The following is a 25,307-nucleotide window of genomic DNA, read 5'->3' on the forward strand; positions in this document are numbered from 1 at the left end:
TATTCGACAATAGAGAAAGAATTGTTATCTCTTGTTTTAGCTTTAGAATATTTTGAGGTATATGTTGGTACAACTCAAAAACCACTTATTGTTTACACTGATCATAATCCGTTAGTTTTTCTGAGTAAGATGAAAAACAAAAACAGAAGATTATTAAATTGGAGTTTGATATTACAAGAGTACAATATTGTGATAACTCACGTTAAAGGTAAAGATAATGTGGTTGCTGATTGTCTATCTCGATGTTGAATGTACAATGTAATTTTTTTTATGGAGTATTTTTTTTTCTGATTGTAACTCTCCTACTGTATTGTGAGTTGTAAGATGTTATGTGATGGTATTGTATATTGTGTATGTTATATAATTTATACATTTGTTTTTCTTGTAAGTAATTGTTAAAATTTTTGTTCTTGTCAGACCAAAAATGCTTTTTTGGAGGGAGGTGTTACGTACTCGTGACACGTGACAGTGGTACCCTTGTCACGTGACTGGGGTTGAAGCTATACTGGACTTGAGGTAATGGTCTTGTGATGGTGGAGTGACGTTATTTTCCCGCCAGTAGAGGTCATGTGACAGGTTTTTTTTTACAGGGTATAAAAGGAAGACCCCACCCTGTGGGGAGGGGCAGTTCGTGGCTGGATTTGCCATGTTGACTTCATGCCACTGCGTGATTTAATGTGATGACGCAGTTTAGTTAAAAGATGAAGTTTTATCTAATGCCTAAAGTTTAAAAGGTCATTGCCAGCAGTTTCTTTACTGTGGAGAGTGAAGATAAAAGTTCGGAAGTTAAAGATCAAGGAGAATCGAATTCCGACGGTGGATTGGGTTCGACCTTGTGTGATCCTCATTCGGAAGGATTTCGTTGACTGTTCTCGTGTTAATCTCTGTGGGATAGCAGGAGATTGAGAATAGTGTGGAAGGTCAGGGCCTTTAAGCTGTTACGTTTCATAAAATTCTACGTGGGAAGAGTTCGACTCCGGGGATCGAAGGAAAACGACGTGGAAGAAAATTTAAATCGCCTTAAAAAGTCTCTCCTTTTAAATGGACTGAGCATTTTGAACTTTTGGCAATATCGCTTTAAATAACTGTTTTTGCAACATCGCTTGAAGAACTGTGAAGTTGCCGCACAGCAGCTGTTTTCCGGTTACGTTAGTGTTTGTTTACTTTTGGGAGGTTTGTTTTCAGTGTTTAATAAACGTGTTATTTGTTATAAAAACCCTTGCCTAACTCACATATATTTATTGTTGCCTGAATACGTAACATGGTTCATAAGGCCCATATGTCCAAGGGTAAGTTAGCTCGCTTTGTCATATAAATCCTGTCTGTGACAGATGTAAGTCTGAGGTAGCTTCCTTGACACATATGTTCTGGTGTTACCCTCTTTTGGAAAAATATTGGAAAGATATTTTTGATATTATTTCAGCAGTTTTGCATATTGATATACAACCTCATCCTATTAATGCAATATTTGGATTACCAGTGATGGACTCGTCAAATATCCCCTTCAGCTTGCCATTTGATTGTTTTTGTTACAGTAATAGCCAGAAGATCCATTTTATTTAAATGGAAAGATTCTAAACCCCCTACTACATTTCAATGGTTTTCCCAAATTATAACATGCTTAAACTTGGAAAAAATTAGGAGTGGCACTATCGACTCTTCGATTAAATTTGAAGAAACTTGGAGACCATTTATTCAACATTTTCATATGATGTAAGCTGACTTTTCCGAATCCTGCTCAATAACTTTTTGTTCGTATATAGAGGAGCGGAGTTAATGACAAATAGCAATTTTAACCGATGAAATAAGGCAGCCCAGCTTTTGTTTTGTTTTTATTCTGTTTTATTTTGTTAGTTTAGGGGGGGGGGGGGGGGGTTTCCCTGTTAAAATCTTTTTTCTTTGAATCTTTCTCATGTTTAACTACTAAGAGATTAGGAGGTTTAGTTTACACGTTACTCAGAGTCTGCTTATGTGTATGTTAACCGTTATTAATGTAATCCCAATCTCTTTGTATCACTATCATTGTTATGTTTATATATTTGAAACTTAATAAAAAGATTGATAAAGAAGAATGGATAGGTCAGGTCCCTGTTGCCTCAATATCCACTAAAAGACTGTACGAACAGCATCCTGCCTGTCCAAATATAGGGGATGCCCACACTTACTGACAGGGCTTGGTGTCAGCAAAAAAAAACTCAGCATGGCTGCAGGTCTCAGGTGAGCAATTACTTGACAGGTTCCAAGATCAGGGTCTGCTTAATGAATAATGGGAAGGTTACAGCCACATTCAACAAAAGGGAACTGTCACTTACCTTTCTGTCTTCAACTTGGAGATTTGTAGTTCATCCAGTGCTCAGTGGTAAATCAGAGGAAAAATACTCTCCAGAAATGCCCCATGAAAATGAGAAAGCATTATGCAGAAAGGCAGAAGTTCTGCTCTGTACAGAGCTATCCTAAGGTAATGGTCTTTGCATATGAGCACCATCACAAGAATAGTGATGGTTCTGGTGACATTAAACTGGAATGCTGAATCTCCAGATAAAATTAAAGATGAGAAGTCATAGTCCAACTCCAACACAAGTAAGGAAGAAGAGAAAACAAGTTCTGCTTTGAACCAGTTTTAATCATCCAACATTGACTGAAAGTTTTTAAAAAAAAAGTTTTCCATACCTAAGCCGAGCACTGTATCCCATATATAGTGCAAAATGTAACGTGCCCTCTTATAAAAGCTACGCAGAGAGAACATCCACACAGTACAAAATTAAACTAAGTTACTCAAACCCTACACGATCTTCAATATATTTATACATAATTGGCTATTTGTGTACTAGCGACTTATGCTATATTTTATAGCTTTCTAAATAACCTGTCCAGGAACAGCATCAAGTTTGGGAAATTTAGGACAAAAAGAGAACAAACAAAATCCTTTCTCACTATTTTTTAATAATAAATTCCCCAGTGAACTCAGGAAGCTTAAAGGGGGCTCAAGAACAATGGTGCTAGTAAATCAGATGGGAGCACAGAAGAAAGTAGATGATGAACTAATTCTTGGACCAAGGCAATTTCTGAATAGACAGTTAAAAGATTGTCAATTACTGTAAATCACTTCTACAAAATCAGTATTTTAGAATTAAGTATATGAAAGTTGTAAAAATAATACAAAACATTAAAGGTTATTGCTGAAAAGCATAAAGTTGGTAACAATTTAATCTGAAGTTTCCAAGTTGTAATTCCATTTGAAACACCCATGAACTAAAGCCATCTGAGGAACAAAGATTGTTAAAACATTGTGCACTGGCAAAACACAACAGAAGTAATAACAGATTTCTCCTCACAGATTGCAAGATACACGAGTATACTCAACTATCATAAAGAGTGCAAGGATTTAGTTTCATATACCACCTTGTTTGTGACCTAGCAGACTTTATAAGCACTTTCCAGCCAATTAGGTATTTTGGAACTGTAGTCAATGTTGCAACATAGGAATCATGCAGCCAATTTGCACAGAGCAAGCTCCCACAGACAGCAAAATGCATAAATAATCTGCTGTAATGACGTTGGATGAAGGATAATTATTAGATAGAACCACAAAGGGAATTTCCCTTCTTGAATTCATCCAAAAGGCCATGTCCACCAGGCTCTCAATTCAATGTTTCATCTGGGAAAAATTGCATCTGAAACTGTGCAGTATTTTATTTACTGTAAGGAGTATCAGACAATATTTTTCTCTGTTGGATGGGATTTGCACACATAACCTTTGTGACTATATCACAAATGAAACCCAAGCTCTTCACTCCTTTTCCTGTATTATTCTAATAGCATATCATTGCATTCTGTGCTTAGTTTTGAGTAATATATATCCAATAACATGGGCCAAAGTAAGTGGACCTACCTACAGTAGGCAAGTTATCTCTTGAATAACAGATGAGGCAAGAGGGGAGCACAGACTACTAATTGTTCAGTGATACACCCTCTTTTCATTGTTACCATCAGGAAGGAGGTAGAGATGCCTGAAGACACACACTCAGCAATTCAGGAACAGCTTCTTCCCCTCTGTCATTCAATTTCTAAGTGAACATTGAACCCATGAACACTACCTCACTACTTTTAAATTAAATTCTGTTTTTTGCACCACTTATTTAATTTCATTATTTAATATATAAATATATTTACAATAATTCTGTTCTACTTATCATGTATTGCATTGTACAGCTGCTGCAAAGTTAACAAATTTCGCGGCATATGTCGGTGATACTAAACCTGATTCTGGTTAGACATTGACAGTCAAAGCAAAAGCAAACATAATCATAGCCATGTTAGTAACTTCAAATCCTCAAGGGGAGAGAACACAACTACATGAAAAGGAAACAACATCTCACTTCAGAGGCAGTCCTTTGGCAAACAAAGCATCATAAACCAAATGCAAATACAATCTCTCTGACCATTCTTCATTACTTACTGCTTGCTCTCTTCACTTGGAGATTCTGATGTGTCACGGTGCTCATCTGATGAAAAATCTTCTCGTTCAGTCTGTAACAAGAATGGCAAGGACTGACAAAGATCATAAGCAGAAAAACTTCTCCAAATGTTATACCGTTTAATATCTTCTATTCTCTATGAAGTCTCTCTTAAGCTACCTTTGTTCCAACTCTTAACACCATTAATTTTCCTTCACAGGACATTCTTATTTCTCCAGGGATTAGTTTTGCATTTTTTTTCCAGGAGATATGAATTTTTATGGTTTGGTTTGTTACAAGATCATACCCCATGGGGCACTTCTTCGCCAAATGTTGTTAGTGGAAAGCAGAAGAAATTTAAAAAAAACAGATGACCCCACTCAAACAATTCTCCAGTATGTCTTCAATTCCCAGCAGAGACGGTGCTGCATACTGCACTGATCACAATTTTCATATGTTGGGCAACTACTCTATGTTTAACAAATTAAAAATAATAGTCAAGATCAGTCAAAAGAAGTCAACTTTTTATTTACCTTAATGTCATACAAGGATCTATTTTATATACATGTATCACAAATCTTATTTGAAGACTAATCTTACAAAGCCAGATTTACATGATATAACTAGCAAGTAGCACTGCTTCAACGAAACACAAAATTCAGAATCTGTACAAAAATTTTGTTAGGTGTTGCAATCAAAATTTTAACTTAACTCTGACCATACTAATTTCTTTAACTGTGTTAAATAAGATGCTGTCTGGTGATAATGGCACAGTGATAATGCCAGCAGGGACTACATTGACTGGTATTTCCATAACAGGCTATGAAGCAGCCAAAGGTTCAGATGTTCATTTATTATCAAAATATACAACTCTGAAATTCTTCATTTCTTCAGGTAGCCATGAAACCAAGAAAGAAAGCAGCACAAACATCAACTCCCAAATCCCACCTCCTCACACACAAAGAACTGAGAAGATCTGGTGAAAAAACACAATATAAAAACTATAAGACTGGAAAGTAAGAGTGTATAGTCCAAGTCCACATCAAAAATGCAGAAAAAACCTGGCCAACACACAGCAGCAGCCCCCCCCCCCCCCCTCTCCAGTACAGAGCAACCAATCAAAGGCAAGCAGGCAGTGCTCACCCTCTACACTCACTTCGATGCTTCCATCTCCCTTGTTGTTTTAATTGGCAAAGAATGGAAGCTATAATCGGTGAAACAGAGCCAACCAGTCTTGCGTCCTGTCCTGCTGCCTGCCCACTATGGGCACTTTGGGCATGTTGTCTCTGCCTCCCAGAATCCTGTCAGAGCACTCAAACACCCAAACTCCGGCATTCATCTTGATGCTTCAATTGCCCGTGGCACTTTAATTTGCAAACAATGGAAGCTATAACCGTCAAAATGGCGTTAAACATCAGCTTGCGCACCATCCTGCAGCCTTCTCACCACGAGGTTCGCTCACACTGCCTCTGCCTCCCGGAGACTACAGTGCTGAGGCACCCAAAAGATCTCCATACAGCAAAAGCAGGCTCCAACAGTTCCAGAATCACATTCAAGATGAGATACAAATGTAAAAGTGAAAAAGATGGTTTCATGATCAATCCAGAAGATGTTGACCAAAGGAGCATTGTACGCAGGCACCAATGCCCTTGAATGGAAAACCCTACAAAAAGTAGTGGATGTGGTGCAGTCCATCATGGGTAAAGCCCTCCCAACCATTGAGCATTTCTAAACTAAGCAGCACCCATCATCAAGGACCCCCATCACCCAGAACATGCTCTCTTCTCACTGCTGCCATCAGAAAGGTGGTACAGGAACCTCAGGACTCACACCATCAGGCTCAGGAAGAGTTGTCAGTCAACGTACTCTTGAATCAAAGGAGATAACTTCACCCAACTTCACTTGCCCCATCATTGAAATGGTCCCACAACCTATGGACTCACTTTCAAGAACTCTTCATTTCATGTTCTCAATATTATTTATTTTTTATTATTATTATTATTATTTATTTCTTTTAGTATTTTCACAGGTTGTGGTCTTTTGCCTACTGGTTGAAATCCCAAGTTGGTGAGGTTGTTCACTGATTCTATTATGGTTATTATGCTCACAAGAAAATGAATCTCAGGGTTGTACAGAGTAACATATATGTGCTTTGATAATAAATTTATTTTGAACTTTGAGTCTCAAGTCCATAAAATCCAGCTCAAAGGTGAGAGAGTGGGCATAACTAACACAGAAGGAAAAAAAACAAGTGACCATGTTCCCTTAAATAACTAACACTGAGAAACTATTCAGCAACATAATTAAAGACACTAATTTCACAGGAAGAAGCAACCCTTGTATATGGTGACATATACATACTTGGATAATAAATTTACTTTGAACTTGAAATTTATACATGTCGAATTTCATAGAGTGCACGAAAACAAACGAAAATAGGAGAAGGCCACTTGAATCCACAAGCCTGTTCTGCCATTCACTATTATTTCGGCTGTTTTATGTTGGCCTAACTTTTCTCTACTGTCAATTCCCCGTAGCCCTTCACTCATGCAGGGTAGAAAACTCAGGATACTGAGAAGTGGGAAAATTAGGTGAAGCACTTCACAAATACATTCTTTTGAAAACAGAAATGACACAAGGAGGAGTGGGAAACAGCATGGTGCTGGCTTGTTGATTAAGGTCAGAACAAATGAAAGAATTGGTTACTGTGCTGTGAGTGAGTGTGTGTGTGCGTGTGCGTTTTACTTTGTTGGCAAATCACCTCAATCCTTAACTCCTAGATAACCACAAGTCCAAGAAGTCTAGTTAGTTGGAGATGGTTAAACTCTCGGTTTTGGAATCTGATGAGCAGCTGGCATCTCTGGGGTCACTTACAAAGTATGTGTCATCAATAGCGCGCTTCAGATCATAGTTTTCCTGTGAACTAAGACACTGTACACAGACAACTAAGAAAAAAATCAGCATGTTGATTTAAGAGTTTACCCTTCTGTAAGGGGAGGATCTTGCTCTCCAATCAATAACAGTCTGAATATAAATAGGATAGGAGGTTTTTTTAGGGAGCAAACCAAGGACATTACAAAAGAATAATACAAGAAAGGTAAACAGTAGTGGTAAGAATTCTACAATTAGATAATGGATAGGCATTTCTAAGTTTGCTGATTGATTTGGGGATGAAATATTGCACTAATAATGCTAAAGATATCACTGAGTGTCTGCAGAATATTCTAGAAGGAGAAGGTGAGTAGCCAGAGTCAATATATATCCAATAATACTGGCAGAAAGGGGAACTAGATTATGCAGGTGGACGTTAAAAGAATTAGTGAAGATATTAAGAAGCAGGACCACTGAAGTTAGTTATCTCCAAATTAATTCCAGTGCTACAGTCCAATGTGTACAGAAGTGTATACTAATGCTGAAGAACCAAAGAGACATGAAAGAATGTTATTTTAATTAATAATATCACATTGGTTAAAGATTTGCAGCAAAGATTCACTAAACAAGATAGAGATGGATTAAAAGAAATATAGGGAATGCCAAAATTGGTTAGGACAAGTCAAAAAAGTGAGAAGGGATAATATGTACAGTATGAAAAGATCATCAAATTAGGCTATATGGATTAAACCAGCGGGATAGTCTCATACACTATAATCACACCTTTGGGGCTATACCACATAGCACAAAGGCCCAAAGAAACAAATCTATAAGTAAAGTTCTTACAACTGTAAAATCACTAAAACAATTATAGTGATTAATTCCAAGCTGGGGTATAAAAATCAGAGTCCGTGCTTTTTTTAAAACTAGTATGGTTTCAACAAGAGTGGGGCAATTCTGGATTTAGCTTTAGGACATAAAAGTGCAGAGTTGTAAAAACATTTTTACAGTGGTAATCATTAATACATTAGACTCAACATAGCTATGGAAGAAAGCTAAATTAAGAAAAAGCATCCAAAATGGGAAAATACAAATTTTATTGGATTATGAAGTTTTAGTAAAAGTGGATCAGAACCAGCTGCATGAAAGTAAATCAGTCTTATGGTAATGGAAAGTAAATTCAAGAGTGAGATGTAAAGAGTTCATTATTCACACAAAGAAAAAAGGTGCCAAATCTAGCGTTAACATTGTTAAAAGTGGATAAATTGCTAAAGCCAAAAGAAATATATTTCAGGTTGTTAAAAGCAGCAAGGGAGGAAATAATTGTTTAATCCTTCATGACTTTAAGAGTGATGCAGAGGACTGACAATGTTTATAAAGAGTGAAAGGAATAACCTGAGCACTTACAGACTAGATAGTTTAAGTTCAACAGTGGGAAAATCACCGGAATCAATTCTGAGAGGCACCATTATTCAAAAGGCACAGATTAATCAACGATGTTGAGAATGGATCCATGAAGGAAGGTCTTGTCTAACTTGATCAGAGTCTTTTTTATTTTTGAAGAGGGTAAGAGCATGAATTACAAAGGTGGTTGACAGGGTAATTGGGTCAATGGAAACATATTAAATTCATGATAGGACAGCAAATTGGATCCAGAATTGGTCAGTGTCATGAAGAAATAAGTAATAGCTCACAGACATTTTAACAAGCTGCTTACATTACTTACTCTCTTGCTCTGTTGGAGAACATAATGGTAGTTTAGTGAAATATAGGGACCATGAAAGTTTGCAGATTTTTAAAAAATAGCCATGTTGTTGTTAGTGAAGAGAAAACTGCTAAAGTGTAAAACAGATGGTCTGGTTAATTAGACAGAAAAGTGACAAATGACATTTAATCTAGCGAAGCACAAGGCTGCACATTAGGGATGTGTAACATACCAAGGATCTATATAAAACAAGTGAAGGTGTGAAGGATCAAACAGAGCTTGAAGTGCATGGCCACAGATCCTTGATGGTAGTGAGTCAGGTCAAAAAGATGATTAAAACAAGTGGAATCTCTTGCGATATTTGCTGACGTACAGAGTAAAAGTTGGGAGGTTACATTAGAACCTGTGTGTAACTTGAGTACTACAAAATTGTGGCCACCACATTACAGGTTAGATATGATTGCACTGAATAGGGTGCAGAGCATATTTACCAGGATGTTGCTAAATGACCCGTTGGGGCACCCTTTGAGAGAAAGGTAGTACAGTCTGATGTGACCAGAATGAACGTTACATTTTCCTTAATGCTATTGGTATTGCTTTGCTTCAGAAATTGAAGAATAAAAACCAGTTTATTAAAGAAGAACGACGTGTAGCAAGGCAAATACAGCTCCTCCTCGTTTAACGAAGGACACTTCTGATGGCAACATTTCTGGTTGATCTGCCACCCTTGTGCCTCTTGTTGTCATTCTGGAGATGTGCAGTCCTTTCATGCGCCGTCTCTTCATCTCTTCTGCTGTTTGTTCTTTGTCTCTGATCTTGGAGACGTGCATTTCTCAGCTCCTTTGTCTCTTCCTTTCTCCTCCTCCTGTGCCTGTTGTTGTCATTCTGGAGATGTGCATGCCTCTTCCCCTCTGTCTGCTCTTCTCTCATCTTTTTTGGCCTGACTCTTTGATCCTGCAGCCGTGTGGCCCTGGCCTCATCCGATTCTTGTTCTCTCCCTCTCCTTGACGCTTCCCGATGACGTTTGGCATCCCCCTTCTCTTTCCAGGTGGCATAATTAGGCTGACCATATTTTTTTTTACCCTAATTCTGGATGGAAGATACAAAGCAGTAATACCAAAGGAAGCTGATTATTCTTGATGATGTGGTTGGCGCTTTCCTAAATGGACGTGATATTGACTGCAGCAAAGGGTTTGATGGGTGTCTTGAAGTACGTCAGTACTGGTTATGGGATGTTATATCATGCTTAAATTTAAAGAAGATCCAATGTTCAGTTTTTGATTCTAGTCAAGACTTTTATACATTCTGGGGACCATTTTTGAGTTATTTTCGAAACCTTTGATTTGTTGTAAAAGTAGAGATGGTGGCTAATAATATTTTTTATTCTATGATAAGGATTTTTAACCCCCTTTTTCTTGCTTTTCCTAACAGCTCTGACTTTGGTAGTGGGTTTAGATTTTTCTTCTGTACAATGTATTTGGTGATTTTTTTTTACTTATAATATATCTTCTGGTATTCCTTTAAGCAGAAACTAATAAAAATATTGAAAGGGAAGTACGTCATTACAGTAAGATTTAATGATCTCTTATTGATGGGTGGCTGTTAGATCTGTCCCAATCCTGCACATGCTGATGGGGATATGTGACCGCTTGAAATAGAGCTGCGCTGCCCTTTTGCTCCAGCTGGTGTCTCTGCTGAGGCTGGCCATGCAAATGCGTCATGGTGTCGCGTCACGATTTCCATGATGGCGGATTGGTTCTTGGGTGAACGCCAGCCTGCTGATTTTTGCGAATGAGCAATTTTATACGAATATATAATCCTGAACTTTGCCTGCATTCTGTAAGTTAGCGCATTTTAAGTCGATTTTAGCCAAAAAAAGTGCCACTGTAATGCACCATTTGCGTTAATTGGAGGTCACAGACAGACAGAGCGTGAGAGTTTTAGTAATATACTAGATTATTAGTTAAGATTGGATAGGACGAGTTGTTTTTCTTGAAAGCTGAATGTAAAGGAAGTCTTTTCAGATGAAAACTAGAAGGTGGGATTAGGCAGGGTAGTTCTTTCTCAACAAGCTATAATGGACCCAATAGCCACCTTCCATGATATATGTCCCTTTGAATATTCTCTCATACACCTAAAGCCCTGAGTAACTTTTAAGAACATAAAATATAGGAGCAGAATTAGGCCATTTGGGCCATCAAGTCTGCTCTGCCATTTTATCAAGGCTGATCCATTTTTCCTCTCAGCCCCAATTTCCTGCATTCTCCCTGTAACCCTTCATGCCCTGACTAAACAAGAATCAATCAACCTCTGCCTTAAATGTACCAAATGACTTGCCCTCCACAGCTGCCTGTGGCAACAAATTCCACAGATTTACCACTCTCTGACTGAAGAAATTCCTCCTCATCTCCATTCTAAAAGGATGTCCCTCTATTCTGAGACTGTGTCCTCTGGTCTTAAACCCCCCATCATAGGAACCATCCTCTTGGCATCCACTCTACCAAGGCCTTCAACATTCAATAGGTTTCAATGAGGTTACCCCACCATTCTTCTGAATTCCAGTGAATAGAGGCCCAGAGCCATCCTTTCTTAGATAAGGGACCCAAAACTGCTCACAATACCCCGATAGGTCTCACCAGTGCTTTATAAAGACTCAACATTACAGCTTTGCCTTTATATTCTAGTCGTCTTGAAATGAAGCATAACATCGCATTTGCCTTTCTCACCACCAACTCAACTAGCAAAGTAACTTTAGGGAATCAAAAAAAAAAATAGTTTTTTCAGTTATACAAAGAGTAAAAGGGAAGTGAGAGTTGATATTGGACCACTGGAAAATGATGCTGGTGAGGTAGTAATGGGGGACAAAGAAATGGCAGATGAACTTAATGGGACTTTGCATCTATCTTCACTGTGGAAGACACTAGCAGTGTGCCAGAGGTCCATAAGTGTCAGGGAGCACAAGTGTTTGCTATTGCTATTACACAGGAAAAAGTGCTAGGCAAACTCAAAGGTCTTACAGTGGATAAGTTACCTGGACCAGATGGACTACATCCCAGAGACCTGAGAGAGATTGCTGAAGAGATAATGGATGCATTGATCATGATCTTTCAAGAATCACTTGATTCTGGCATGGTCCCGGAGGACTGGACGTTTGTAAATGTCACTCCACTCTTTAGGAAGAGAGGAAGGCAAAAGAAAGGAAATTATAGACTAGTTAGCCTAACCTCAGTGGTTGGGAAAGTGTTGGAGTCTATTCTTAAGGATGAGGTGTCAGGATACTTGGAGACTAATGATACAATAAGACAAAATCAGCATGGTTTCTGTAAAAGGAAATTTAAGCAAGGTAAACGAAGGAGAGGCAGTGCATGTCATTTACCGGTACTTGGATTTTCAGAAGGCATTTGATAAGGTCCTACACATGATGGTTAACAGGACAAAATCCTATGGTGTTACAGCAAAGATACTAGCATAGATAGAGTAATGGCTGACAGGCAGGGGGCAGCGAATGGGAATAAGAGGGGCCTTTTCTGGTTGGCTGTCAGTGACTAGTGGTGTTCCTCAGGGGTCAGTATTGGGACCACTACTTTTCACATTGTTTGTCAATAATTTGGATAATGGAATGGATGGCTTTGTGGCAAAATTTGCAGTTGATACGAATTTAGGTGGTGGGGTAGGAGGTGCTGAGGAAGCAATGCGATTGTAGCAGGGCTTACACAAATTGAAAGAACAGGCAAAAAAAAAAGTGACAGATGGAATAGTGGGACTATTATCCAAATGGGGAGATGGTTCAAACATCAGAGATGCAAAAGGAATTAGGAGTCCTTGTACTAGGCTCCCAGAAGGTTAATTTACAGGTCAAGTCTGTGGTAAAGAAAGCATATGCAATGCTGGTATTTATTTCAAGGGGAATAGAATATAAAAGCTAGGAGATAATGCTGAGCACTAGTCAGGGTGAACTTGGAGTACTGTCAACAGTTTTGGGCCCCATATCTCAGAAAGGATGTGTTGTCATTGGAGAGAGTCCAGAGGAGATTCACAAGGTTGATTCCGGGAATGAAGAAGTTAACATGTGAGGAGCATTTGGCAGCTTTGAGCCTGTACTCACTGGAATTTAGAAGAATGTGTGGTGGGCGGAGGGGAGGGACATCATTGAAATATATTGAATGTTGAAAGGACTAGATAGGGTGGATGCGGAGAGGATATTTCCTACGGTGGGGGTTTCCAGAACTAGATGGCACAGCCTCAAAATTGAGGGGTGACCTTTTAGAACAGAGGTAAGGAGGATTTTTTTTTAGCCAGAGAGTAGTGAATCTGTGGAATGCTCTGCCACAGACTGCTGTGGAGGCCAAGTCCCTGGGTATATTTAAGGCAGAAGTTTATCATTTCCTGAGCAGTCAGGGCATCAAAGGATATGACGAGAAGGCTGGTTGAATGGGATCCAGGATCAGCCATGATGGAATGGCAGAGCAGACTTGATGGGCTGAATAGCCTAATTCTGCTCCTATGTGTTATGGAATCCTGCACAGGGATGCCCAGAATTTTTAAATTTTCCCTCCATTTAGGAAATAGTCTATGCTTTTATTTCTTCTACCAAAGTGCATGACTAAACACTTCCCAACACAGTATTCCATCTACCACCTTTTTGCCTATTCTCTTAATCTGCATAATTCCTTCTGTAGCCTCTCTACTTCCTCAAAACAACCTGCCTCTCCACCTATCTTGGCATCATCCACAAATTTGGCCACAAAGCCATCAACTCCATCATCCAAATTACTGTCCCAGACACAAGTCACCAGCAGCCAACCGGAAAAGTCTCCCTGTAACCCCACTCTTTGCCTCCTGCCAATCAGCCATGTTAGCATCTTTTCCGTAATACCTTGGAATCTTAACCTAAGTAGCCCCCTGTATGGCACCATGTCAAAGACCATCTGGAAAATTCAAGTACACAGCATCCACTAATTTCCTTTGTCTATCCACCTTGTTATTTCTTCAAAGAATTCCATCAGATTTATCAGGCAATACTTTCCCTTAAGGAAACCATGCTGACTATGGCCCATTTTATCAAGTACATCTAAGTACCCTGAAACCACATCCTTAACAATCGACTCCAACAAGTTCCCATCCACTGAGGTGGCCTGTAATTTCCTTTCTTCTGCCTCCTACCCTTCTTGAAAAGTGGAGTGACATTTGCAATTTTCCAGTCTTCTGAAACCATACCAGAATCAATTGATTCTTAAAAAATCATTACTAGTGCCTCCACAATCTCTTCAGCTACCTCATTCAGAACCCTGGTGTGTATACCATCTGGTACAGGGGACTTCTCAGCTCTCCAAGCACCTTCTCCCTAATAATAGCAACTTCACACACCTCATGCCCCCTGACATTCTCGAACTTCCGGCATACAGCTATTGTCTTCCACAGTGAAAACTGATGCAAAATACTTAATCAGTTTGTCTGCCATTTCCTTGGCCCCCATTACTACCTCTCCAGCATCATTTTCCAGCGGTTCAATATCTACTCTCGCCTCTCTTTTACACTTGATATTTCTGAAGAAACTTTTAGTATTCTCTTTAATATTACTGGCTAGTTTACCTTCGTATTCTATCTCTTCTTTCTTTATAACTTTTTTTTTACCTGGTTGGTTTTTAAAAGCTTCCCAATCCTCACTAATTTTTGCTCTATTAAATGCCCCCCTTTGGCTTTTACGTTGGCTTTGACTTCTCTTGTCAGCCACAGTTGTGTCATCTTGCCTTTAGAATACTTCTTCCTCTTAGGGATGTGCATAATCTGTGCCATCCAAATTGCTCTCATTCCAGCCATTGCTGCTCTGCCATCATCCCTGCCGATGTTCTTTTTCAATCAATTTTGGTCACCTCCTCTCACATGAATGAATGAAATTAATATATTTCGGTCAGCACAAACATTAACAAAAAGCATCATTTACAACGATGATTTCATAAGACAAAAAACATAGATATTCTTTAAAACAGACCAAAACGGCGTAGGCTGAAGCTACAGCTTATTACGCCTACCCCTCTTACTTATACAACAACATATTTAGCGTCAATCATCACATCAAAAACAAAAAATTTCATAATCTTTTAACACAAAACTCAATTCCAAATATCATTTGTTTACATTACTCCCATTCATTTTAAATCATGTATTTTATATTTGTTCATTAATTTTTTAAACTGAAGTGCAGTGCATGTTTTTAAATTCTTACTACAACTGTTCCATAGATTCACCCCTCTAACTGAAATACAATGATTTTTTAACATTTATTACATTTACATGCTTCTGTAATTTCATTTACTCTTCTGTAGTACTTTAGCTCCTTCTTCGCAATTTGCAGAGTGAATTCTATCATATTATGATCACTGGTCCCCAAAAGTTCCTTTACCTTAAGCTCTTTAATCAATTCCAGTTCTTTGCACAACACCCAATCCGGAATAGCTAATACCCTCATGGGCTCAACTACAAGCTGCCCTGATTTTCCCCATCTACCTACATACTGAGATCTCCCATGACTATTGTACCATCGGCCTTTTGGCATGCTTTCCTATCTCCCGTTGTAATTTGTAGACCACATCTTTACTACTGTTTGGGGGTCTACATACAAATTTTATCATAATTCAGTTAAGTATAACATTACTGAACTGTGCAGGAGGTTAGTCAGTATCTGAAAAGATGAAAGGGAAGGTTGCTCTTTTAGGTGGAGACACTCATTACCAAGCTAAGATCAAAGAGTTCCACTTCAAACACTGATATCTATTTTCATGCAATTGTTGACTTAGCTGCTGCATCCCCCAAGCACTGCAGTCATCTTAGATTTTTACCATTTACAACTTTCTTTTTATCTCCCTGTTGATTTAGATTCCATCAAGGAATTCAATGTAAAATAATCATTTCTAGTTATTTTTTCTAGCTTTAGTAATCACTCTGCTTCTTGGTTGTATTATTCTGAATTTGTTAAATCCAATTTCCACAGACCATTATGGCTGACCTTAAAGCAAACAGTGATTCTTGGTTACTTCACACTCCTAAGCATCCAATGCGAAAATAAAAGCTAGCAACAACCAAAGTCACCTCATTAACTAATCATCTTAGCATTGTACTCAGTAGAACTTCTTTGTTCATTTACCGTGGCTGTAAGGGACATGACATATTGAAACATAAAAAATTAAATAAGAAGTTGATTGAAGACCTACAGACTTGTTAGGAGATAAACTTTGTGGGGCGGTGTATGTGAAAGGAGCCACAAAATTACAGCTGGGTCATACACAGAAGTTAGAAAAAGCTTCCTCTAAACAAAGTGCGCTAAAAAATCAGAAAGCTCATGGAATAATCCAATCCATGCATTGTGTGCAAAGTTTTATTGCACTGTACTTCAAGTACTTAAAGACCAATTATAATAGTATTTCTAAAGAGTACATCTGCTTTTCCCCCCAATGGTGGTCATTCTGGCAGTTAGCCTAAATAAACTATCTGTACTTTTAAAATCTGAGGAATTTGTGTAATTTTGCTGACTCTGCCATTGGGCCATAAACAGCAGCAGTGGCACATGCAACAGAACCAGGTAACTCATTTTGATCTGAAATGACAATCATTTTTACCTGAACCTCCGTGTTAGCATTATGTTCCTTTGCCTGTATGTGCAGTTCCTCTGTCATCTTCTCCATCTCCTAGAAACAGAATAACATCAGATTCTGAGCAATCTGTAAATTCTACAAAATCAAGTCATGGACCATAGATTAGATCATCAATGAGGTGAAAAAATTAAAGCCACGACAGGGAGAGACCAAAGAAACACACATACAAGAAAACACAACTAAGTGGGGGGAAATAAAATGAAAGTGAGAGCAAGAGAAAGTGAGGGTAGAAAACAAAAAACATGTACTTGTAAATGCCTCACAAACAGACAAAAAAACATTTCAGAAGATGCTATCCTTGAGATTCAAAATGAACAATAATCTGGTTCACTGTTTAATGGCAAGAGTCTATGTAATACACTGGAGAAAGGCAAATGAGAATCATATCTTATAGCTTTGGGTAGATAACCTGGCACAAAGCCAGAAAAAAAAGCTGCTGGGGAACACAACAGGTCAGGGAGCATCTGCAGAGAGAAAAATAGTAGTTAATATTTGGATCAAAACCCTTCCTCTGGACTGACCAGAAACATCAACTGTCCATTCCCCTCTATCGTCAATTGTCCATTTACACTCTACAGATGCTACCTGACCTACCAAGACTCTCCAGCAGGTTGTTTTTTTCCCACTCCAGATTCCAACATCTGCAGTCTCTCATGCCTCCATTTTACTAAATCTGATAACAACCTCATCCAAATCACAAGGAATATAGTTCAAAGCCCTTAGTATGGGAAATGTATTCACACAAAGACAAATAACTTTAAGTTGGCCATGTGACATTTATGGACATGCCCAGCACATTTCCTGAATCCAAAATGCAAAACTAATCTCAGTATCAGAGTAAGGAGATATTAGATTAAGATTTATGATTGTTTTTCCTTCTCTCCTTATACACAACTTCATTGCCTCAGCCTGCAGCAGCATATTTACAAATATACACTCCAGATACTAATACTATAAAAGTATGTCCACAGATCCTAAAACAAAGAGTTGTTATTAGGGTGGTAAAAAGGCAAGATGTAGAATAGCAGAGTAGAGAGCTATGACAGATCTTCACAAAACACTATTTAGCCCAAAAGTTGAGTATTGTGTAGATTTACCCTGCCATGCTTAGATTATCATGTTGGCAATAATGACATTTGCTTTTATTTCAATGCAATCAGATTTTATAACACTCCTTGTGAATTAAACACAATTTTAATTCTATTGTTATAAATAGAGGGTTAAAGATAATAAAAACATATACTGAAATTATGTATCAAAAATTACATTTAACATGTTTCTCTACAAGAATGTTCGTATCCATGGACAATGTGTAAAATTACTTGATATCAATGTTGTAGTATTCAGAATACACTACATATCACTTTATCTTTTTCTTTTTGTATTTGCAGTTTGTCGTCTTTTGCACATTGGGTGTTTGTCCATCTTGTGTGCAGTCTTTCATTGATTCTATTGTGTTTCTTTGTACTTACTGTGAATGCCAGCAAAAAATAAATCTCAAGGTTGTATAGGTACATATATGGACATTGATAATAAATTTACTTTGTACTTTTAAAAATATTTAGATTTTGTTTTACTTCCAACTCTGGACCAATAATATATAAATGACTTTGAAAAAAGCACTGAGTTTTAAGATTAAGGCCAATACATTATAAACAACTCCTTGCCCTTTGCTGTTAAACGTCACCATTGTCTAATCTGAGTAAATTTGAAGCAAGCTTTCTTACCAATGTCAAATATATATCCATATTGTTTATCAGGTCAAATTATTTAACATTTTCCCAAATAAATGGATGCTTTAGCACAGGCTTTCAATTCATCTGTTTCGTACAATGTCGAATAAATGTAACACATGATGAAAATATCTAGTTAGGCCTAAAGTAACAACTCCAATTTTTTTTGTCTATGATCATATACCATTTGAACTAAGGCTTCAACAGCTGCTTATAAGCCATTGGATATTCATCTCAGCCAATCAGTTTACAATCTTTTACATATTTTTCTTTTGTAGTTCCCTAACCACTTAGGGAATCCCCACATTTGCCATTTAAAGGGAATTTAAGGGTTAAGTGTGCAATTTTTTTCCCCAGTCAAAAGTGTTAATGATGGCACAGCCAGGGTAATCAAGCTCTGCTTTCAAACTTTAGTTAAAGGTAGATTAATATAGCAAGTTTTACCTATTCTACCATTGGGATCCAAAAAGCAAGATGTGTTGGTTATTGTAAATAACAGGCATTTATTTGGTATCTCACTAAATGTGGCTCTTTCTTTCAGATATACTTGTCTGATTCAATTGTAGCTGGTCTCCCACAAGAACCCAATACACAAATTTTCAATTTCTCTTTGTGGTTCAGGTACTGATATCAGTCAAAAGTACTTAAGTCAGGTCCACCCAAATATTTAGTACCTCAAAAATAGATCTGAAAGAATCTTGTCAAATTTCAACGAGAAGAATTATAATTAGAACCCCTTAAGGCTTTGGAGGGGTCCTATAGAGATTTTAGAAAAATTTAAAATGTAGTGCACATTCTATGTTCAACCTAACTTGCCAAAACACAGATTTCTATGTTGTTTTGCTACTGAGCTAAATGCAGGTCACACACATCTTTTTAACGACGCTCTGCAATCACTCATTTTTTGTGGCAAGGTAATGATGGGTATAATGTTGAATTGAGATGAATAAGCTCAAATTTGAAACAACTAATTCAAAAGAAAATCTCAGTAGTGCACCTCAAAAATAGATATGAAAATAACTCATCAGTCTTCAATAGGAAAAATTAAATTAGGCCCCACTGGGCTATGGAGAACCTCTAATGCAGTGTTTTAGAAAAAATGTATACTCTTCATCCTTATGCAATTATGAAGGAGGCATGCCAGCAGCTATATTTCATTATAATTTTGAGGAGGTCTGGTATGCTGCCCAAGACAAACAATTATTTTTCACAGATATACCATGGAGAGCATTCTGATTCTTTACATCACCACCTAGTATGGAGGCACCAAATCACAGAAGGTGAAAAAAAAACTGCAGAATGTTGTAAACTCAGCAAGCTCCAAGATGGGCACTGGCAAGTCCTTCTCACCATCAAGGACATCTTCAAAAGAAGATGCCTCAAGAAAACAGCATCCATCATTAAGGATCCTCAACATCCAGGCCATGGCCTTTTATCATTACTGCTATTACAGAGGAGGTACACACAACACTTTAGGAGCAGCTTCTTCCCCTCCCGTTAGATTTCTGAAAGGTTCATGAACCCATGAATGCTACCGTATTCTTTTGCTCTCTTGCTGTACTATTTGTTTTTATATCTTATTATGCATTGCTGTAAAGTAACATATTTCACATTAGTAATAATAAAACTGATTATGATTATCACCTTTAAAAAATACATGTATGTGTACTATAGTTAACTGACAGGGCTATATGTCTACTGTTGAGAGGTGAAGTTAAGTTGGATAACTCTTTTCAACCACTGTAGAAATGGAATGAACATCAATTACTTTTAATGATTCTGATTAGTTTATCTCTGATAAAAAAAAAACAAGAAAACAAATAATAAATATGTTCCGTACTTGCATAAATTATTTTGGATGGTAGGCAGCCAAAAAATAACAGCATCTGGCCTCTGACTTCATAGGACATCACTTCATAATACGAACCATGTCATTTTTAAGCATACTTTAGTCCTAGATTAAAATTTAAAATCAATGAACCTGCACATTTTTCCCAGTTTTCCCATTACATAGTGATTTGATTTGGTCCCATGCACACCAGTTATCTGAAGTTAAATCACTTCGACAGTGGTTCCTTCCTAACAACATTCAGAATCACAGACAGGATAGCAGAAGTATCTGATCACATCCCTACCCAGTGTCTATTCACATTTTCTGTGGACCTTGAAGGATAGTGATCAGCTCCAGAAATTAGCATTCCTCATTTACAGCACATTTGCTTAAAAACTGCACAATGCAGTGCAGTCCGGTGAAATTAATGAAGAAAATGCACAACCCAGTGCATGGTATTACATTATAGCGGCTAATACATTGTTATTTTCAATTCTGAAAAGAGTAGAAAGATCAACTAAAAATAAAAGCAACAGATGAAAAAGCTACAGGTTTTAAGTAACAACGGAGCACTATGAAAACCACCTACATGCCTGGACTAGTGAACAAATAAAATGTTAAGGGCTCCACATTCCTTGACACAAGTCAGTGATGCTTTGCTGAAAATGAACACCAGATCAAAACAGAATCCAGTTGGCCTCAATTTCTCGCAAGGATGAATAGGAATACAGAACAATCTCTACAGCAAGTTTTCAAAATCTCAGAGTAACCTAAAGCAATTTACATCTCATGGAACACTTCTGAAGTGACATCATGGTTAAAATGAAGGGAATCTACAGACAGACATTTTGTGAACAAGAACCCTAACCCAACAAAAAAGTGACAAGATAATTAAAAAAAAGTATAAACTCAGGTCTGTTGAAAGAGAAATGGACTTGCAAGATCTGCAGAATGGTGTAGTTGGGAAATGAATAGGCATTATACATGAAGTGTTAGTTCAAGGGTAAACTGCAAAGAAGTACGGTAACTCAAATAACTCTCTGCAGTTCTCTCAATAGCACCACAGCGTTATTGGTATCCATTTGAGAGAGCAGATAGAATCCAATTTTAATGTCCCTTTAAATAAAGGGGATCACCATAGTACAGGATTCCCTCAGGAATTAACTGAAGTATCAGCATAGACTAAGTGCTCAAGTTTAGTAACTTGAATCCACAACAGTGCACTTACTGAGCCAAGCCAGACACACAGCAACAGTCACTGTCAAAGCTCACCAATAAACAAGAATCACTTCACCAAAATATAGGATAGCCGCTGATTTCCGGAGAATATTGGATAAACATATCCAATTTTTTCATACTCACTTCCCTTTTAGCCTCATACAATTTATTCACAAAAAAATTCAGATGATACAGAAGCACTGGAATTAACAGACAGCTGAAAGGACAGGGTCAGTGAAGCATATTTTACATCGATAATTCATTTCCACTAATATTAATTCAACGCAGGCTCAATGACTTCTTTCAGTCAGCTGCATCCAGTTCATGTCCACACACTGCTGTCACAGTCTCATATCTCCTTACTGTTATAGCAGGAAGCAATTAAAGTCCCCACAATGTATGTGGTGCTCTGATTAATTACAAACATACTTGAAGGGAGAGTCAAAAAGTAAAAGCAGGTCTAAGCCCAAGGTAGGAACTTTACCATAACAAAATTACAAAATAAATTGCTAAAATGTTGAGCAACACACACAAAATGCTGGAGGAACTCAGCAGGCCAGGCCCACTGCATATTTTCCCTTGTTTGTGTACTAAAATGTTGAAGTGTTCCTTAAGTTTTCCCCGTGGTCTAATATTTATCCAGCAAAAGACTTAGTTTCCAGACAAGGAACATTCCAGAGTTAATTTTTGGTCTGTGCTGTGTCAGCTTCTTCTAGTTAAAACAGTGGCAGAAATTATATCAAGTGCTTGACTACGTGGTATCAATGCGAAAAATCAAATGAGAGCACAGGTTTTGCTAAAGCTCAGTTGCTCCTTACAGACAAATTGTTGTTCCTTTCCGTGCTTTGTGACGCATCGGGCAGCAACCTTGCTGTTTCTTCAGCATTTTTGTTTGTTTTTTTAATAAGGCTGACTTGCTAGCTCGACACTCAAAATAGCATAGATGGAAAGTATGCAGGGAGCTAGCCGGATTCTAACCTGAGACCGCTCACCTCAAAATCTAGAGAGGATGCCACTACACCACCAGCTGGCTTCATAAACAAATAGTTTACTGATATTCATCATTAAGAATCAGGTAAAAACAGGTTTGCATTTACATTCCATCTTTCACTTCAATTGACTGGAATGACTTGCAGAAAACAAAGGAACCAATTTGTGCATAAACTGTGACTAGATACTGTTATTTGTAGCTTTAACTGAGCAGTATCAACCAGAATAACTGAGGGAGATCCACAAGATCTTTTGAGCCTATCAAATTGGAAAGAAGGCAGGCAAGGTGTCAGGTTAATGTCTCATCCAAAACAAAATGGACTGTTGAGATTTTTAAAGTGCACAGGCCTCCAAAATGGTACTTAAATAAATCCATTACTAGTGACTTAAAAAAAGACAGCACAACCCAAATGGAAGGCAATAAAGGACATATAGATGACTTACTGAAGAGATGATGGAACTGGGGAAAATCTAGAACAGTATCCTGGAGGTTAGCACATAGAAAACAGTTGAGATATCACTGTACTTGCCATTGAAACTGTACATTCAATAGTAAATAACTCAAATTCTCTTGCGTCATGCAGTGCTTTGTAAACAAAACACTGAATTCAGTATAATGTACACTTTCACACCAATATGATTTATTCTTAAGTGCTCCAAAGAGTTCTGTCAAACTCATTCAAACTCAGGGCAATTAAGAATAAGCAATAATAAGAATAAGTCTTTTGCAGTAATACTTATAGCTAGAGCACTGATAGTGCCAGAAAACGGATAGAAAAGACAAACTGTACAGCTTTGTATCAGATACTTCAGCTTCAATGAGAAACAGAATCTTGAGTTTACGTAGAATAGGCAAAAGGCTCAGAGGCTAGAATCCTTACAGCTTTCAAGGTTTGCCTCAAGAAATGCTTTCTGATCGACCCAGTTCACAATAATAAATTCAGAACAGTGTGGTCAAGTAAGACTAATTATACAATTATTTTTAAATTGATAGCCATGAATGTTCCAAATGGCTTCTCCAGGAAGCAATCAAGTTGACAACAATGATTTCTTGGAATATTTGACAAATCTAATCAATTGAGGAGTCATAAATACTCCACTACTTTGTCAAACTTTAGAGCAATCAGATGGGCTATTCTATTTTAAATAGGCAAAATAAAGAACATAGAACCTTATTGAGACAATTGTGATAGTTTTTATTATGGGTGTACTAGGAAATTTATGATCTATTATTTTTGCAGTTATGATATGAAATGCCTCGTGCAAACTCCACTGGTGCAAATCCATTTATGCTTATATAATTTTAGACTTTTAAAGTAGCAAGAAGTCAAGCAACTCAATAGATCAAACTCAATCACAAACATGAAAATCATTATCTTAATAAAGTGGAGTGTGAGCAGATAACAAAGAATTACATCACTCAGGTACATCATTAACTTATATATATGTATTTTATTTTAAGTACAAGATGGCTATTACCTAGGCAACCTTAGCTAACATTTTATGCATCTTTGCACCATCGCTACAAGCGGAACTTCCTGTTGACAAAACATTTTTAATTCCGATTCCCATTCCAATATATTGGTCCATGCCCTCCTTTGGTGCCAAGATGAGGTCATCCTCAGGGTAGAGGAGCAACATCTTATATTCCATCTGGGTAGCCTCCAACCTGATGGCATGAATATCGATTTCTCCTTCAGGTAAACCCCCCCCCCCCCCCTCCTCACCCATTCCCCACTCTGACCTTTCATCTCTTCCCACCTACCTATCACTTCCTCCAGGTCACCTCCTCCTTCCCTTTCTCCTATGGTCCACTCTCCTGTCCTATCAGATTCCTTCCTCTCTAGCCCTTAACCTTTCCAAATCATCTGACTTCACTATGACCTTCTAGCTAGCCTACTTCCCCTCCCCCCACCTTTTTATTCCTGCATCTTCCTCCTTCCTTCTCATGTTGAAGAAGGGTCTCAGCCTAAAACAGCAACTGTTTATTAATTTCCATAGATGCTGCTTGATCTGCTGATTTCCTCTAGCATTTTGTGTGTGTGTGTTGCTTTGGATTTCCAGCAACTGCAGAATTCTCATGTTTATATTTTATAAACTGCTTTACTTTATAAACAACAGTAAGGCAGATACTAGTTTTGTTGAGAATATAAAAAGAAATAGAAGCTGAGGTATGCCATTCAGCCTCTTGGCGTTCCCTCCACAGATGCTGCCTGACTCAGCATTTTACGTGTGTTGCCTGGAAACACCTTACTTTGCAACATTCTGAATACTACCTGATCACTGGAACAGATACTGAGCCTCAATCACACATCCCGATAAAGATCAGCATTTGGCTATTATAATTACTCCTCAGAGGTTGCATTGGAACATTTTATGTTCTCGTCCCGTGGTAATTGTTAAATGAAAACATTCTGACTGAGTGGTAGATTGTATGAGATTAATTTACAGAATTGAACCAAGCAGAAGGAAATGCACTAAAAAAAAAATTCAGTATGCAAACCCGATCATAACTTTATTATCTAACTCACCCCTACTATGATATTGTAACAGATAGAAGACAATTGACTTAAGAGATTTCAACTTACCTAAAAGTTACTCAAAGTAAAATATCCAGAGCAGTTATTTTTTGTATAGTAGAGCAGGTTTCTAAAAGTAGTTTCGACATTAGTGCCGTGCATCACTTCCTGGACATAAAAATAGTTCAAGCATGCTGACTATCTACTAAAACTATGTTTTAAATGGTAACATGATCATTATTTAGTCTCTATTTTTTTTCCACCCCTGCAATAGATGAGCTTTTAAAGCTGCATAAAGGGCTTCTAACCTATACCAGATTGGTTCCTAACA

The 25,307-nt window shown here is 37.7% G+C and overlaps 1 protein-coding gene across 2 annotated transcripts in view; it reads right to left on the reverse strand.

Annotated features, from left to right (window-relative positions):
* Window positions 1-25,307, reverse strand: part of LOC140719497 (trinucleotide repeat-containing gene 6B protein-like) — a 196,813-nt gene that overhangs the window by 141,910 nt on the left and 29,596 nt on the right. For both annotated transcript variants that reach the window (XM_073034215.1, XM_073034214.1), the window contains exons 4-5: window positions 16,650-16,718; window positions 4,460-4,530 (exon numbers count right to left, since the gene is read on the reverse strand). In XM_073034215.1, the coding sequence (XP_072890316.1) occupies window positions 4,460-4,530; window positions 16,650-16,718 (140 nt within the window). The remainder of the gene's footprint in view (window positions 1-4,459; window positions 4,531-16,649; window positions 16,719-25,307) is intronic.

The sequence above is a fragment of the Hemitrygon akajei genome, chromosome 31, assembly GCF_048418815.1.
Source record: "Hemitrygon akajei chromosome 31, sHemAka1.3, whole genome shotgun sequence".
NCBI classification, from domain to species: domain Eukaryota; kingdom Metazoa; phylum Chordata; class Chondrichthyes; order Myliobatiformes; family Dasyatidae; genus Hemitrygon; species Hemitrygon akajei.